Source organism: Culex pipiens, chromosome 1 (assembly GCF_016801865.2).
Source record: "Culex pipiens pallens isolate TS chromosome 1, TS_CPP_V2, whole genome shotgun sequence".
NCBI classification, from domain to species: Eukaryota; Metazoa; Arthropoda; class Insecta; order Diptera; family Culicidae; genus Culex; species Culex pipiens.
The window spans coordinates 5740660-5758436 of NC_068937.1; the positions used below are offsets into that span (position 1 = coordinate 5740660).

Here is a 17777-nt window from a genome sequence, read left to right on the forward strand (position 1 = left end):
CTTCGCGCGGTGCTTGTTTGCAATATGTTTTGATGCATAAATCAAAGAATTATAATTTTCCTTTTTGAATGCGACTGATAATTACAAACGTTTTAACAATTTTTTAAACGTTTTAATAATTTTTTAATAATATTTAAAATTCCCGCCGAATCTCAAAATGCAGAATTTTGAAATTAAAAGGAAAGATTTAGTTTTTTGGTCGAAATGGAGTAAAACAAAGTTGTCTTTATAGATGTCGGCCATCGTGTCACCAACGCCCAACCAACCAGCTACCTCTGGATTATGAGTCCCCTGCGCTGTCCGATTGATCAACACTGGCGGGACCAAAATGAAGTAAATCAGAGTGAAATTAAACTTGACAATAATCATACAAATAATCTTACTTATAATTCAATAATAATCTGAAATTTTTAAATCCAACCAAACAACAAATTCAAAATAATGAAAAAAAACAAACATTTCAGAAATTTCAAATAACTTTTTTTTTTATTATAAAGAAAATTTCAACAAAAATCTGTAAAAAAATAAATAAAAAATATGCAGAATTGAATAATAATTTTAATATTAAAGTTTTTATAAATTCAATAGCTCTAAAATGTGAAAATTCGAAACGAATGTATAAGTCGAAATTCCAAAAGTTTTAAAATCGGAAATATAGAAATTCGTAAATACAAATTTACAAAAACCTCGAACCTATAACATTCAAAAACTCTATTTTTCCAAAATTAAAAAAAACTAGAAAAAAAAATAAAAAATTTAGAAATTTAAAAAAATTTCAAAATCAAAAGATTTTAAAAGTTACAAATTTACAAAATTACAAATTTACACATTTCAATATTTTAAATTTAAAAAAAACATGAAAATCAATAATTCAATAATTTAAAAACTTAAACATTGAAAACTAAGCGTTTAAGTATTTAAGAATTTGGTCCTTAAATGAAGCTTAGATTGCTGATATTGTTGTTTACAGCGAAAAAGCTTATTTTTCTGAGTACAATGACCCTTTGTACGACCACAAAGAGTTTAAAATGGATTTTTAAATCAATTTGGAAAAATTAACCTCGCGGTCCTCCTTGACAGAAAAGTTCCTACCTGACAGCTCGTTCCAAGGGGACCATAGTTGATCCATCGAAAAAATGTTGTCTTGTCAATATTTTTTTTGCATTAAAATGAAAAAAGTGATCACAAATGGGTTTTAAACGTGTTTTTACCGTTGTACATAAAAATTTACATAGGGCTTTAGTACCCATTTGAAGCATTTAACAATTTAAGAATTTAATAATTTAAGAATTCAAAAAAATAAACATTTGTACCAGCCTTATTTTATAATTTCTTAATTTCAAAACTTCCTAATTTCCTAGTTTTCGAATATTCTAATTTCCTTATTTCCTAATTTCCTAATTCTTAGTTTTCTTATTTCCGAATTTCCTAACTTCCTAATTTCCTTATTTCCTTACATATTTATTTCCTAATTTCTTAATTTCCTAGTTTCCTAATTTCTTAATTTTCTTATTTTCTTATTATTTTTATTTTACTAATTTGCTAATATCACGAAAAGAAATCGCATCATTTCTTGACCGCGTTCCTTCCGATCTGCATACCGTACTTGACAAGGTCAACCAGCCTGCTTGGACGCCTCTCTTTCTGACGTTTGTAAACATAAACTTCACAGAAAGCTTCACTCCAGGTTGCACTTCTAACATCTCGAAAGTCAGATTCGCGCGCTCAATCCTGAATCTTCACGAAACATTCCTGTAAGAGAACTCGCCATGTCCACCGAACCGGCCCGCAACGTCGAGATCAAGGCCCAGCTGGCGGGCGGTGCCGACGGGTTCCAGCGGCGCGTCGACATCGCCCGCCGGTTGACCGGCTCCGAGGGCGAGCTGATCCGCCAGCGGGACGTGTTCTTCCGGGCGGAGAAGGGCCGGCTAAAGCTGCGGTACCTGGAGGTGAGTTGATGGGGTTGTGTTTTCATCTTGGTATGATCGTTGAAAAAAACGGGGGCAGATATGGAGCAGGTTCCGGATGTGTTTGGACGGGGGAGTGGGGTGGTGAGAGTGGTTGGAGGCAGGGAGATTCTGGAGGTTGAAGATGAGTACGAGCACGTGGAACCGGGGGTGGAGTACTGGATCGAGAATCAACCGCAGGAGGACGATGGGAGTGAGGAGTTCAGGGAGCTTCTGGAATTGCTGAACACTAGCTATGGGACGCATTGTAGCTGTTCCGACAATTGTCAAGCTTGTCCTCTGGGAGGAAGCTACACTCCCTGTGGGGAAGAATTGGTTCTGGCACGAAACCAAGACGTAATCTTCGAGTGTTCGGAAGAGTGTCAATGTCAATCAACCTGCTGGAACCGACTGGTTCAATTTGGTCCAAGGAAGAACCTCGTAATCAAGCCTAGCTTGCTAGTTCCAAACCAACTGGGACTCTTCACCGTCGAACCAATCCCACGAGGAGCCTTCATCTGCGAATACGCCGGAGAAATCCTGACTCGGCCGGAGGCCGAAAAAAGAAACCGCTTCAACGATACCAACCAAAAGAAAAACTACGTCCTCTGCCTGAACGAGCTGTCCTCCGACAACCTCCACCAGTCCCAAACCTTCATCGACCCGGAACGTCGCGGCAACATCGGCCGCTACCTGAACCACAGCTGCGACCCAAACTGCCGAACCGTCTCCGTCCACATCGGCAATCCCCCACCCCGAATCGGCATCTTTGCACGTCAAGACATCCCACCCGGCACCGAACTACTCTTCGACTACGCCGGAGGTCAACCCTCGGGAACCGGTTCCACGCGCTGTCGGTGCGGAGCACCGTCCTGTCGCGGTTGGCTTCCCTGTCAGCAGCAGTACTGACCGACCCTCTTCTCCTCCTCGTTGCAGACGAAAAAGTCCGAGCTGATTCAGTACTTCCGGCCGGACGTGGGTGGACCGAAGCTGTCCACGTACCACAAGCTGGACCTGGACGAGCCCCAGCTGATGGAGAAGATTCTGGCGGAGTCGGTTGGAGTGCGGGGGGAGGTCCGGAAGACGCGGCACCTGTTTATGCACGGTCAGACGCGGGTTCACCTGGACGATGTGGAGGGATTGGGGTACTTTTTGGAGTTTGAAGTGGTGCTGAGGCCGGAACAGACGCTGGAGGAGGGAACGGCCATCGCGGATGAGCTGATGAAGGCGTATGAGATTGAGACGGGGGATTTGATCGAGGGTGCGTACATGGACAAGTTGGAGAAATAAAACAAGGAAGTTGATTAAGATAGATGAGTTTATTTAAAAGTGATATCACGTCCTAGGCGTTGGCCACGTTGGCGATAATCTTCTTGTAGATGTCGATTCCCTTCAGGTAGACATCCGCGTCCAGGAACTCATCGTGGTCGTGCAGCAGCACTGGCGTATTGTTCATCGGAGAGAACCCAATCGCTGGAATCCCCACACCCCGGATGTACCGACTGTCCGTTCCTCCCGGGAAGATCTGCGGCTTCACCTTCAGTCCCAGCTCATCCAACGAGTCCTTGAACGCGACCCAGTACGGGTTGGACCCGTCCAACGTGGTCGGCTTAACGTACGGACTCTTCTGGTCGTACTCCAACTCAATGCCACCACCCGCTTCACGACACCAGTCCAACAGCTGGTTCTCCAACTCCAAGTGCTTCACATCAACCGCCACCCTAACATCAAAGCACACCATCAGCTCCGGCGGAACCACGTTGCTCTGCACGCCACCCGACATCATCGTAATATTCACCGTCGTCACGTCCCCAATCGTCAGCTCCGGATTGTCCTCCATCTTCTTAACCTCCCGCGCCCTCATATCCATCAGCTTATCAATAACATACCGCGCCTTCTCCCCGGCCGTCCCCTTCAACAGCAACGACCCATGACCCGGCGTCCCCGAAATGTGGAACAACACGTGCCACACGCTCCTCTCCCCGTAAAACAGCGGAAACTCCTCCCCCGGTCCCGCAATCCCCTCGTCAATCGCAAACCCACAATTCAACCGCCTAAATCCCTCCTGATGGACAAACTCCTTCATCCCCAGCTTCCCCCCAATCTCCTCGTCCGGCACGAACGTCGCGTGCAGCGTCCGCTTCAGCACGACCCCCTCCCTCCGCAGCGCCCGAATCGCCCCCAAAAACTGCATCCCGACGCACTTCATGTCCTGCGCCCCCCGCGCGTAGATCCGACCCTCCGTGGTCATGTGGGCCGCAAAGGGCGGGTGGGACCACCGTTCCGCGTACACCGGAACCACGTCCATGTGCGAGTTCAGGATGATGGACTTGGCCGACGGGTCCGCGCCCTCCCAGCTGATGATCACGATCGGTTTGCCCGGGTTCACCTCGATGACCTGCACCGGGAGGTCGAGCGAGGCGGCCTGGCGCTTCAGGAAGTCGACGCAGCCGTCTGGAAGAGGAAGAAAGGTTTTTTTTTGTGAAAAAAATATATTTTTTTTAGATCACATTTGAGCAAAACAAAAGTTTAAAGTTTTCTGTATTGAAGAAGAAGCCATTTATTAATTTTTTTCATAAAAAAAATTCGTGATTTGTTTTAAAAAAAAATCTGAAATTAAAAATTCTTAAAAAATATGGAATCAAGAATTTAAATTTCAAAATTGTCAAAAATTTTACAAATTATGAAAATTAAAATTTTAAGATTTTAGGAAATAAAAAAAATAGAATCACGAAAATTTAAACATTCAAAATTCAAGAATGCAAATATTCGGGATTGCCTCAAAAGGCTGAAACTCAAAAGGCAGAATCTCGGAAGGCCGAAATTCAAATGGCCGAATTTTGTCTTTTGCCTAGAAGGCAGAACGACTCAAAAGGCCGAATGTCTCGAAAGGTAGAATGATTATGGAATTCAGAATTTTGTTCATATTTTCACGATTTTCATTGATTATGATGTTCAAAGATACAGTAAACTAATGAACGGTGTTCTTTTTTTATAATTTTGAGCGAAATGAGTACATAATGAATACGTTATGTTTATCTTTACCGATCATATTGTTACCATGCATACAAATGAGTAGAGTAGAATGTATTAAAGCATTTCAAAAGTGTTTCAATCTTGTTGTTGATTGAATTATGGTCACGATAACCGAAATTTGATCATTCGTCACCAAGTACTTAAATGAAATTAAATAATTATAAATTTGTTTTGCGGCAAATAAATAGAATATTTTAAAATTTAGTTAGCAGCAATGCTAGAAAGTTATGCCTTCTTTATTTCGAAACCAATGTTTATTACATAACTATGGTTTAAAAAAATTATAATAGCAAACCGCGCCCAAAAAGGCGGAAACGCATTACAAACGAAGTTCGGCCTTATGAGAATTCTGCCTTTTGAATTTCGGCCTTACGGGATTCGGCCTTTTGAGATTCGGCCATTCGTAGGAGACACAAATATTCAAGCAATTTATAAACTTCAAATTCAAAATTTCAAAAATATCATAAATTTCCCAAATACCGAAATTCAAAATTTTATGATTTTAGGAAATCAAAAGATTACAATCTGGAAAATTTCTAAATTCAAGAATTCAAATAATCAATAATTTATAAACTTGAAATTCAAAATACTTAAAAATTTAAAGTTTCAAAAATGTAAAAATAGGTCCAAGCTCCGAAATTAAAAATTTTAAGAATTTAGGAAATCAAAAGTTCAGATCACGAAAATTTAAAATTTTAAGATTTTAGATTTTAAATATTCAATAATATATAAACTTAAAATTCAAAATTACTTAAACTAAAAAAAAACAAAAGGTTTTGAAATTCTGGATGAAAAAAAAAAAATGAATAAAAAAATCCAGATACAAAAATTTTTCGCAATTCGCATTTTCTAATCTAATCTAATCTAATCTAATCGAACACAAGCGCAGCCAGTCCAAAGAAAGCATCCTGGAAGAACTTGTGGTAAGATTACGCCTCAAGTCCTTTCTTGTCAATATTAATGATTACAGTACATCCGAGTTACCCCGAAAATGTATAGCAAAAATTAAAGCGGCCAGGCCTACTGCGTTGCATTAACCGCAGAGACAGATTCTGTGAACGGATCACATTTCACAGAATCATCAGGGGAGGAAGGATGCGTGGACATACCGTACCAAACGCTCCGAATCAGTTGTGGTGTGGTGTGTTAGTGTAAATTTGGCAGATAATAATATTTAGAGGGGGGGGGGGGTTGGGAGGGGGAGGAAATGAGGATAGGAGAAAGGGAAGGTGGGAAAGGGATAATATGGATATATCATTTGATCAATAGAATATTATATAAAATAAGGGAAATAATCAAATAATGATAGATAAAATGGATACATCTCACCAAATCAAGATTCAGATTCAACGATCCATAATAAACCTCCTTCACAAGCAAAATTCCGATCCATCGGCTTGGTAGATTACGTAGGGATCGGAACCCAACATTCCAATTTCCTTGGAACAGCTTCCCGACGTCTTCAACGATATCCATACGAAAAGAAAGTAGAAATCCCTTCTGGACCAACACTCGGAAGACTTCACTCTGACGCAGCAAAAAAAAAAAAAATTTCACGCCCGCAAGCACCGATTACTACCTGAAAAATTGTAAAATTCTAGAGTTTTTTTTGATTAGGTCCTATAAACATATGAAAGACAATAGTTTATTGGTCCTTTTCAAAAAAAACTCTAGAATTGTAAAATTGTAAAATTGTAAAATTGTAAAATTGTAAAATTGTAAAATTGTAGAATTGTAAAATTGTAAAATTGTAAAATTTAATTTAAATTTAATTTTTCGCAATTCGCATTTTTTTAGATTTTCGTCATGTATGTAACCTTTTAATAGAAATTCAAAATAACAAATATTTCAAAATTTGGAAAAACTTAAAATTCAAGAGTTTTATAATTTAATATTTTCACCTATTAAAAATTTCTAAATTTTCAATGGTCTTAAGTTCAGAAATTTTTAAATTCAGGATTCAGCGGAATTCAATTATTCAGAAACTAATAAATTTAAAAGCAATATAAAAAAAACCCTTAAATTTTATCATAAATTCAAATTTTCAAGAAAAAAAAATCAGGGATTAAAAAAGTAAATAAAAAAAAATCAGAAATCAAGCATCTTTAAAATAATATCATTCAAAGTACAAAATTTCAAAAAAACCGGTCAAGGCTCGTTCTTACACTGAAAATTGCGAATTGCGAAATATAAAAGTTCAAAAAAAGGAAACTTTAAAAAAAATTAAAAAAAAGATAAATTTTTTGAAATTCTAAGATTTCCGAAAAGTAAAACATCGGAAATTAAAAAAGAAGCAATTTTAAAACTAGAAAATTCAATTTTACAAGAATCTAAAATTTCAAAAATTCATGGATAAAAGATTTTTAGGGTTAAAGAGAAATTAATGCATTCAAGAACAATATACAAAATAAAAACCCTTCAATTGTAGTCCGAGCCACGTAGCCCAGTGGTAACGCTTCCGCCTCGTAAGCGGTAGATCGGGGTTCAAATCCCGGCTCGGACCAACACAACTGGTGATCTTTTCCCTTCTGGAATCGATTGCTTAGTAAAGGGAAGGTAGTGTATCGTCACAAACTGGACCTTATCACGACACCTTAGGGAGGCGACCTATGGAATGTTAACATTAACCTTAACATGTTAAAATTAAGTTGAGAATGAAACTGCCACTGAATCCGCTTTGTAAATGTCGGCCCCGATACTCTTCAAGGGTGTTCCCCTCAGGAACTGGGAAAGATTTACTTTTTTTTTTTCAATTGTATCTTAAATTAAAATTTTCAAGAATTCAAAAAAATATCAGGGATAAAAAAGTAAATTAAAGAAATCCGAAATCAAGAAAATAAAAATAATAACATTCAAAACATAAAATTAAAAAAAAAAAACATTTAAAAAATTAAAATAAGAATTTAAAAATAAAATAAAAATTAATCTAAAAATTCAAAATAAAATTAAATTTTTGAATCAATGATTTCAAAAATGCGAAAAAACAATCAAGATTTCAAAATTATAAAACATCAGATATAGAAAAAAAACTAGGAAATTATTTTTTTGAAGAATTTAAATTTCAAAAAATCAAGAATAAAAGATATTTAGAATTAATGAGAAACTAATACTTTCAAGAACAATATAAAAAAAAAACCTTACATTTTATTGTAAATTAAAATTTTCAAGAAATCAATCAAAAAAAATCAGGGATAAATAAAGTTAATTAATAAATATCCGAAATCAAGAGATTAAAAAAAAATAACATTCAAAGCTTAAATAATTTTTTTTCAAAATTTGACATAAAAATAAAAAAAAACAAATATTAAAATTCAAAACAAAATTACATTTTGGAATCAAGGATTTCAAAATTTCAATGATTTCAAAAGTGAGAAAAAACAATCAAGATTTCAAAATTATTAAACATCAGAAATAAAAAAAAAACAATTTAAAAACTAGGAAACTTTTTTTTTTTTTGAATAAGTTACAATTTCAAAAAATCAAGAATAAAAGATTTTTGGATTCAAGAACAATATAAAAAATCATTACATTTTATTTTCAATTAAAATTTTCAAGAAATCAATAAAAAAAATCAGGGATATAAAAAAGTAAATTAATAAAAATCCGATATCAAGAAATTCAAAGCGATTACATCCAAAGTATAAAAAATCAAAAAAATATGTTTGGCAATTTAAAATAAAAATAAAAGAAAAACAAAAAAAAATCAGATCACGAATTTTAAAATTTTATACATTTACAAAATGCTTAAAAAACGCCACGATTTTAAAATTATAAAACATCGGAAATAAACAAAAACAATTTCAAACCTTGAAAATTAAATTTTTCAACAATTTAAAATTTCAAAAAATCCAAAATAAATAGTTTTTAGAAGTCAAGAGTTTAAGAATTAAAAAAAACATTATTTGATATTTTAAAATTTAAATAATTTAAAGAATTTAGGAATTTTTGATTATTTTAGTTCTCCTGAACTTAAAATAAAATTATGGAGAGACAAAAAAAACTAAATAAAAAAATCTGAAATCAATAATAACATTCAAACATAAAAAAATTGAAATAAAAAATACAAAAATTTGAATCAAGATTTATAAAATTCCAAAGATCAGAAAGTGCGAAAAAAAAAAACAATCAAGATTTCAAAATTATAAAACATCGAAAATAGAATAACATGGCAGTTCAAAAACTAGGAAATTCAATTCAGAATTAAATAGTTTAAGAATTTAAAAATAGTCTTATTCAATAATTTAAAATTTAAAGATGAAAGGAATTTGAGAATTGAAAGAAGGAAGGATGTTCAAAATTTCGTAATTTTCGAATTCTTTTTTAGAACTCCTGAACTTAAGATAAAACATTGAACCCAAATGGAGAACCAATGTAAAATATTCTCAGGAATTCAGCAAAAAGTGCCAATGAAGACTTTCAAAACTTGACCTACTCAGTTTACTTGCAAGGTTCAAGATATTCCTATGCAAGTAAATAATCAAGCGGCTTAGTTATCCGGTGTAAATATACTCGTTCTGTCGTTCGTTGAAGATAAGAGCTATTCTCTTATCAGCAGAAGATTCAGGTTCTCTACATTGCAACAGACAACAGCCGTCGACAGAGATGAATTGCTGCCATTTGATTTTTTTTTTTTTCTTATGAAATTTGCATTTTCTGATAAAAATTAGGTCCTTTTAAATTTTCCTGAATTTTACAAAACTAAAAATTTATTCTGCAGAAATCCCTTACGTAGCTAAACGGTCAACAGGAAACGATCGTTTTGTTTCAAATATCTCACCACAATTGCGGTTGCACTCGGTGTAAATTAAGTCTAATTGAGAGATTGCGCTATACTTTGATGCAGCTTAACCAACGACCCACGCCTACTAAGCAACGTGACTTGCTTAAATTTGAAATTCTAAACTTTTTAAACGAGAAACTCTTACCATAATTCACATCCGGGTGCACCGACGGGATCCGCAGGTAGTCCCGAAAGATCTGGATCTCCTCGTTGCTCTCCCACTCCTGGAACTTTTTGTAGCACTGCGAGCCCTTTTCGCACATCTTGGAAGCACCTTTCACTTTTTTTTTGCCAACTAACTTTCTCCAACTTGATTTCTTCGCGAGGATGACGATCTCAGTCACGGTCGAGTGGCAGCGCAAGACTGGAGCAGTTCTGGCCGCGACCGGTCGGTTTTTATGAGCTTCAATCACCAACATCATTATGGTATGCTAGTAGGCGGTGTGATAAGCGCGAGTCAGTTGGGATAGGGGCTTAAACCGCAGAGGGCCAATGTCGCATCGGTCATGGCTTGTTGAGATTAGTTTTGTTTAAATTTGGAGGAGATTTTTGTTTGACATTTTTCCGATTTGCAAAATTCATCCAACATAAATTTCAATGCACTTTTTCCCTCTTCTTGTTGTTTTACAAAAATAAATCCGAGGCGTTAATTGGCGTGAGAATTGCGACGAAATAAATTGAAAACAATTGTATCCGAAAGGGGAGTGAGAACCGTCAACTGGAGTAATTTGAAAAATACGCCACTGCTCCATTGATGCATTCCACAGAAGCACCATCCTACAGTTACTCAAAAACACTGTTTTTGGAGGGTTTACACGATAACTGCGCGCCCGCGAATGATCTTCACCTTATCAAACGGCAGCAGCGTTGTTTGACCACAAAAAGCCGGTCCCAGACACTTATCATCTGTGGAAGTTTCTCTGGAAGAAGTTTGACGATTGCGGTTGATTTTCACTTCTTATTTTTATTATTTCACTTTTTAAACTCATTTACGACAAAAAAAACCTAATTGCAGATGTTTGTTTACTTACTAGTTGATTTCTAATGGAGGTTCGCTGTTATTCTTCGCAATTCGCAATTTTCAGTGTAAGAACGGGCCTTGACCGATCTTATGCACCAGGTTCCCGACGAACACGCACTGCCCTTACACCTACATCTCACCCTTGCTCTGAGTCAGTACGAGCAACACGCTAGAACACGCTTTGAGTGTTCGTGCCAGGCATGCACACCTTCTTTTCCGGTTACGCATTTTAACTCGGCCGGGGGTGGTACATTACGTAGGGTTTGATGTAAGTATAAGCGCCTAACCATTTAAAGTGTGCCTAACAACTTTCATTAAAGCAAAGACTGTTTTATTTTTAGTTTGAATTCAAAAACTAATTGTTATTTACTGTGTATTGTTTTCTCCTGAAATCTTTCCTAGTGTTGAGTCGTGTTTATATGTTGCTATTTCTTTTGTCGCGGTGTTTTGTTACAATTTTTGGTCCTAAGCATTTTATAAAAGTTTTTCAAAAGTACAATAGTAATATTTGTGTTAATTCTTTGATCATTCCAAAAATTGAGTAAGGGCTCGAACCTCATTTGTTTGAAGAAAAGGGTGAAGATTGAAAACAATGGACAGTGAAAGAAATATACTATGTAAAGAATCAATAGTAAAAGAAAGATAGTAATTTATTAAGTAGATAATGAAATTAACAATAGTTAATAACAAGAGGTAACAATGTGGTTAAGGTGTTAAGTGCAATTTATAGGGCAGATGAAAAATTATTCAGATAGATAAATAAAGATAAACAAAATTGACATCGCTGCCAAATTAAGGAAAAACAGACAGTTTGTTACAGCAGCATCAATTGGTAAAATAGAGTGGAAAAGCGTTGAGACATAAGAGAATCAAATGAGTAAAATCGAAATCAAATGGAGTAAACAGAAGTTAACAGAAGTCGCGTTAGAAAATCAGTGGAACAAAATAAACAGAAGATAGGTGGTAGATGAAATAGAATGAAGAGAAACCCCGTTGTGCGATGTTTCAGGTACATCCACGGCAGTTGACTCAACATACCGCGAATCAAAACAATACCGTCTACAATCACAAATTACATCCCTTTCCCACATTGTCGCGCCCCTTTCTTTTAGCCGTCTCGACTTTGACCCGCGGTGGTCAAAGGTTTACGATCCGTTTCCACAGGCCACCAGCTAGGTCATCATGAAAACCAAGCCAACGTGGAGGTAAGAAAATAGGACACTTGCAAGGAACCAGAGCTATACTGTCTTGATCAAGAAATGATCTAACAGGACTACGGACGTAGTCAGTGACGCTCCTTCCAGGATGTTCCTCGCCTGAGCGTCAACTGAAGAGGTATCATCAGAATCATTCGCACTTGGCCTGCAGAGGTTCGCTGTTATTCTACTACAAAAATGCTATTTGTTTTTTTTTGTTATATGTTATTTGATGTTAATTTGGTCACTGAAAGCTGGTCCTGACCCTGATTATTGCAAGCGTTTGTTAGATTGTGATCGTTTTTAGTAGATCGACGATTCTTACGTCACATTTAGATCAGTATTTTTTTTACATTTGGATCATTTTTAGCAACATGTGTTTTCTTCTTTGTGACTTTAATCGAGCTTTTTTTTTGTTTTTTCCAAACCATTTTTTTACAAAATTCTAAAAAATCTTTTTGATGTTTAAAAGCCTCAAATAAAAAAAAAAAATCCGGAAAAATAATTTGTTTTTTTTTCTGGATTTTTATTTTTTTCCAACTCATAAAATCAAAAAAAATACTGAATTAAAAAAAATAAAACTTAACAATTTTTACAGAACTAAAAAAAACTTTTCAAACTTTAGAAGCTAGAAAAAAATTAGGTAAAAATAATTTTGAAAAACCTTCTCAATTTATAATTATATTTAAAAAAAAGTTTGTGACGTTTCCAGATTTTTTGTTTCGTGTAAGACAATTGCATGAAATTTAACAATTTAAAAAAACGAATTTTGGAAACTAGAAATTGAAAAAAAACACGAAATAAATAGTTTGAACTTTGTTGCTTTTCACCTGTTTTTTCTTTAGTCTTCTTTGGTTAAGAAATCAGGAAAAATAGTTTAAAAACAGTTTGTTATTTTTTCCAGCTTGTTGAGTAAAACAAAGTTTTAAAAGGTTTTTACTTTTTTCCATTTGTTTCAATCTTTTACATTTTTATTATATTTTTTTTTACAAAAATGCGAAAAAATCTTATTGATCTTAAGATACTTATAATGGAAATAAAACATCAGAAAAATAATATTTATATTTTTTTCTTTTTTTAAGTCGTCTCCAATTCATAGAATTGCAAATTTCACAAAATTTTAAAATAAAACGAGTTTAAGAAGCTTGAAATTTAAAAAAATAGATTTTCCAGATTTTATGTCTATTCTTATTTATTCAGAAAATTAAAGCTTTACCAATGTTAAAAAATACGAATTTTAGAAGCCCGCAATTAAAAAATAGGGAAATAGTTTGGAGAAAGTTTGTCACATTTCTACAGCCTTTTTTTATTCTTATTCAGTCTTAAAATCGAAAAAATTACAAATTGAAAAAAAAAAATAATTTGAAAGGCTTGAATTTAACAAAAAAAAATCAGGCAAAATACCTGATTGAAAAAAGTTTGCAACTAAGTTGTAAAGTCTTGTAAAATCAAGAATTGAATATTTAAAAAATACTTTTTGAATTTTATAAAATCGAAATTGAAAAAAAAGTTTTATTGAAGTTTTTTTTTAACTTTTTTACAGTTATTTTCTTTAATCCTCAAAATCAAAAATCGAACAAATTTAAAAAACATAAAATATAGTTTTGAAAAGTTTTTTTTTCTTTTTACCATTTGTTTTCAATTTAATTAAAAAAATAAAAAAATGTAAAAAGAAACTTTTTGAATTTTAGAAACCCAAAATTGAAAAAAAATCAGAATTTTTTTAAACCCTTTTACATTTCATATGTCTTTTTTAATTCATAGGATTAACAATTTAACAACATTTGAATATAAAACAAATGTTGACGCTCGAAATAAAAAAAATCTAATAGAAATAGTTTGAAAAAAGCTTTTTTTTCATTTTCCTGATTTTTTTTAATTTTCTTTTTTATTCAGCAATTGAAAATGTATACCAAATTTAAAAACATACGTTTTTTAGAAGCTCGCAATTTAAAAGTAATCCATACATAGTTTGAAGTAAGTTTGTTGAATTTTTCCAGCTTTTAAAAAATGTTTTTAAGTCTTAAAATTGAAAATTTTACAAATTGGAAAAAAATGAATTTGAAAATTAAAAAAAAAGTCAGGAAAAATCTCTACTAACAACAAATTTTGTAACTTTTTTCCGACTTTTTTTTTTCAACATAAAATCAACAAAATCAAAGAATTATATTTCAAATTTTAGAAGATCATTTTTTTTTAGAAATAGTTGTTTAGTTTATTTAAATTATTTTTTTTTAATTCTCGAAAGCTAATTTGCACAAAATTAAAAAAAAAACTAAACTTTTTGATTTTTAAAAGTGTAAACGTCAGTTTGTCAATTAATTTCGTTAATTCTAAAACTTTCGAAATTAGATTTAACGAATCCGCTTTGTTTTTAGATCACCGTTCGAAATATTTAGATTGCTCAAAAATTATAATAAAATCGAAAATGAAAAGAATCGAACTTGAAAAAATCCAGATAAATAAAAATGCTTTCAATAACAAATTATTTTAGTTTAACAATTAACAATTTTTTTCAGTAGAATAAAATTTCGGAAAAGAATCTTCAAATAACAAAAAAAATTACTTATTAATCTTTTATTCCAAATGTTTTGATTAGCAATCTAAATATTTAGATCATTGATTTAAAAATCACGAACACTTGCAATAGCCAGGATGTATGTCACTAAACATCAAAGTTAAATGAGTTTTTGTTTCTTACTTTTTACTGTGTGCCGTTCCAATTGCATGCTGAGATAAGTTAATTTGACTTAAGAGCTAAGTTAGACTATACTTTCAGTATGTTTTTAATTATATTTTTGTGAGTTTTACGCTTACTTCCTAACATTCCTTAAAAATATCTTGATTTATTCTTGTTTTTCTTCATAATTTTATAATCTTTTCCGCTGTTGTCGTTTTTTATAGAAATTTGTCGTCCTTCAAAACAAAAATCAAAAAGAATCAACGAAAAAAGTGACCGGCCGTTTCGTCGTCTATTGGTTTCGCTAAGTTAGACCGCTTTTTTGGAGTGTGATGATCAAACTGGAGAAATTTGGCTAAATAGGCCGCTCTCTAAATGTTTCCGCTTCGCTAAATGCTGTGTGTGTTTGTTGGGTTCGGTTATAAATTTGACGTCGTAATTGTTTTACTTTTTATTTTGTTTGCTTATTGTTTTTAGAATTACTCCAAAGAGGGCAGAATAAACTTAGTCACACAATATATTGCATAATATATTAATCGTATTTAGTTGTATGTTTTAGTGTTGTGTTAATTTAAGTGTGTGTTGTATATACAAATAATAAACATCGATTGACAACTGTTAAAAAAAAACTTTAAGCACAAAAGATGCGGAACCACAATCAGGAAAGGAAATAAGGAAGGAAAGAGGAAGGACCAAAACCAAACCAAATCAGTCTTTGTATGTACAATTAATAAAAGAGCAGGAAAAAGAGAGAGAAAAGAAAACCCTTAAACCCTCAGAATCTCGCACGCCGTCTTGTAGCAGATGGCAATCCAGTCCGGCTGGGTGGCGCCCCACTGGATCTGGTTGACCTCGCCTTCCGCGGCCGTGTACGCCAGGATCGGATCCTCGATCGGCCGCGGCATCTGCTGAATGTCCCAAATCAGCGCCTGGTGGTCGTCCCCAGCGGTGCAGATGTGGCACGAACTGTGCGGCGCCCAGGCGATCCCGTTCACGCACGCCCGGTGATTGCTGAGCCGTGCCACCGGAGTACACGGAACGCGCACGTCCAGGATGATCACCTCGCACGAGTCCATCGCCACAGTCGCCAGATAGTTCGGATCTTGCTTGTTCCAGGCCAACCGCAGCAGCGGTGTGTGTGCCGGATCTTCGTAAATGATCGTCGAGTGCTCCAGGTGGCGCAGGTCAAACATCCGGACGCTCCCGTCCGCCCCAACCGACGCGAACATGTCCCGACCTCCGCCAGCGCGGCTAAACGCAATATCGTACACCTCCTTGTCGTGCGCAATCAGCTGCGTCTTGACGTGGCCGGACACCAGATTGATCCGCCCCAGCGGCTGGCCCGTCTCCAGGCCCCAAATCGTGCAGGTCGTGTCGATCGACGACGTGCCCACCAGGTTCGGGTCGACCTCGTTCCAGTCGAACGAGGTCAGCGGCGCGCAAAAGTCGCTGTTTTTGTTGTTGTTCAGCACGCACTCGAGCCGGGTGTCCGGTTCGCCGGCGCGCCACACCCGCAGGTAGTCCCCGCTGGTGGCCAGCAGGTCCGGGAAGACGCCCTTCGAGTCCGGGATCCACATGATCTTGGTCGTCGGGTACGGGTGGTCGAAGGTGCTGCGGGATCGATAGATATCAGTATTTTGGCCCTTGCTTTATCATTGCGGCTTGAAAGGCACGTCGTTGGATAGGTGAACAAAACTAACTTAAACCTGTGGCGAACACTCAAGAAAATAGATAGAGATAGAAAGCTAGGTTCCGATGTCTTCTGATGCAGCCTAAGATTTGTAGATGTGCTTCATCATCAGCTTACTGAGAGTCTTGGATTTTAATGGAGACACAGTCCAAGGACAGAAGACAGCTTCAAAGGTCTTGGATTTGACGGAGCCACGATCGAAGTGCAGGAGACAGCTTCAAAGGTCTTGGATTTTGACGGAGCCACGATCGAAGTACTGAAGACAGCTTTAAAGGTCTTGGATTTTGACGGAGCTACGATTGAAGTACAGCAGACAGCTTTAAAGATCTTGGATTTTAACGGAGCCACGATCGAAGGACAGCAGACAGCTTCAAAGGTCTTGGATTTTGACGGTGCCAGGATGGAAGTTCAGTTTGTTCAGTGTAATCACTTGCGCTGACGATTTACCGATTTTCAGACAATATTCGAGACCTTTCAGCAACTATCCTGGAAAAAAGATACTCACCTCTTCGCACTAAACTCGCTCGTGTCCTCATCCAAGCTGATAATCTGCACCTTGTTGTTGTACTCCTCCACGAAGCTCCCGAGCGCCAGCCGGAACCTCTTATCCGGCCGCACGGACCAGTTCATCGAGTACAGCGGCCACGGCGCCAGATACTTGTAGATCTCCTTGCGCTTGCCGCCGCCACCACCACCTCCGCCACCCCCTGCCACACTCCCACCCCCGCCGGTCGTTCCGGACATGATACTTCCGCGAAGTCCTCTTCCTCTGAGCCCACTTCCGATCACTCCCGGAAGGTGATGGTGATGATGCTGCTGCTGGACGGAACTCGATGCCGCCGAAGCCCCTGGCGATCTGTGCTGATTCCGGTGATGCTGCTGGCGTGGTCCCTGCTGGATGTCCGGTTGGCTCCTGGAAAGATGGATGATTTTTCTTAGATTTTCCATTGCTGAAAATGTGTCTCCGCTGCTGGGCAAGTGTTTGCGCAATCTGTCTGTTAAAATCTCTCTCGCGCGTACGAATCGATTGAAAGGCAAATTCGGGACAACACACAGATTGGAGGACGTAATTAAATCATGCACTCACCCGCGCGCTCCGCGGTTCTATTTTTAACCCGGCCCCGGCTTGGTCACGCGCGGAACGAAAGAGGGGAAGAGAGGACGGGGACGCCGATGACAACAAAGACTATTTTCCGGCGCGGCGATGACGATTCTAGTCTTGTTTTTTTTTTCGCTTCTAGCTTTTTAGTCACGATCGACCTACAGAAGAGACAATCTAGTTGGCCATGCCAGCGGAGAAACGTCAGACGACTGCCACTCACCTCGCCCCGTTTTCTCCCGATTCTTCCTTCCGCCAACAAACAAAAAAAAAGAGATGCCCCCTAATTATCCGTGGTCACGTAGGGCTGCTGTTCCGTTCGACGATGG

At 36.5% G+C, this 17777-nt stretch overlaps 5 protein-coding genes across 5 annotated transcripts in view; 3 read left to right on the plus strand and 2 right to left on the minus strand.

Annotated features, from left to right (window-relative positions):
* LOC120421080 (max-like protein X) overlaps positions 1 to 17777 on the plus strand; it is a 56056-nt gene that overhangs the window by 9161 nt on the left and 29118 nt on the right. The gene's annotated exons all lie outside the window — the stretch shown is intronic.
* On the plus strand, positions 1711 to 3256 carry LOC120421082 (uncharacterized). The gene is made up of 2 exons (XM_039584229.2): positions 1711 to 1949; positions 2883 to 3256. Exons 1-2 carry the CDS (start codon positions 1770 to 1772, stop codon positions 3234 to 3236), a joined length of 534 nt encoding a protein of 177 aa, XP_039440163.1. The 5' UTR covers positions 1711 to 1769; the 3' UTR covers positions 3237 to 3256.
* LOC120421079 (probable histone-lysine N-methyltransferase set-23) lies at positions 1956 to 2876 on the plus strand. The gene has a single exon (XM_039584226.2). The coding sequence runs from the start codon at positions 2010 to 2012 to the stop codon at positions 2853 to 2855; it is 846 nt and encodes a 281-aa protein (XP_039440160.1). The 5' UTR covers positions 1956 to 2009; the 3' UTR covers positions 2856 to 2876.
* Positions 3247 to 10147, minus strand: LOC120421076 (aminoacylase-1B-like). Its single transcript, XM_039584221.2, has 2 exons — positions 9908 to 10147; positions 3247 to 4400 (listed from the first exon to the last, which is right to left on the minus strand). The coding sequence occupies exons 1-2, from the start codon at positions 10023 to 10025 to the stop codon at positions 3289 to 3291; spliced, it is 1230 nt and encodes a 409-aa protein (XP_039440155.1). The 5' UTR covers positions 10026 to 10147; the 3' UTR covers positions 3247 to 3288.
* On the minus strand, positions 15161 to 17108 carry LOC120421078 (DDB1- and CUL4-associated factor 7). Its single transcript, XM_039584225.2, has 2 exons — positions 16855 to 17108; positions 15161 to 16270 (listed from the first exon to the last, which is right to left on the minus strand). Exons 1-2 carry the CDS (start codon positions 17091 to 17093, stop codon positions 15427 to 15429), a joined length of 1083 nt encoding a protein of 360 aa, XP_039440159.1. The 5' UTR covers positions 17094 to 17108; the 3' UTR covers positions 15161 to 15426.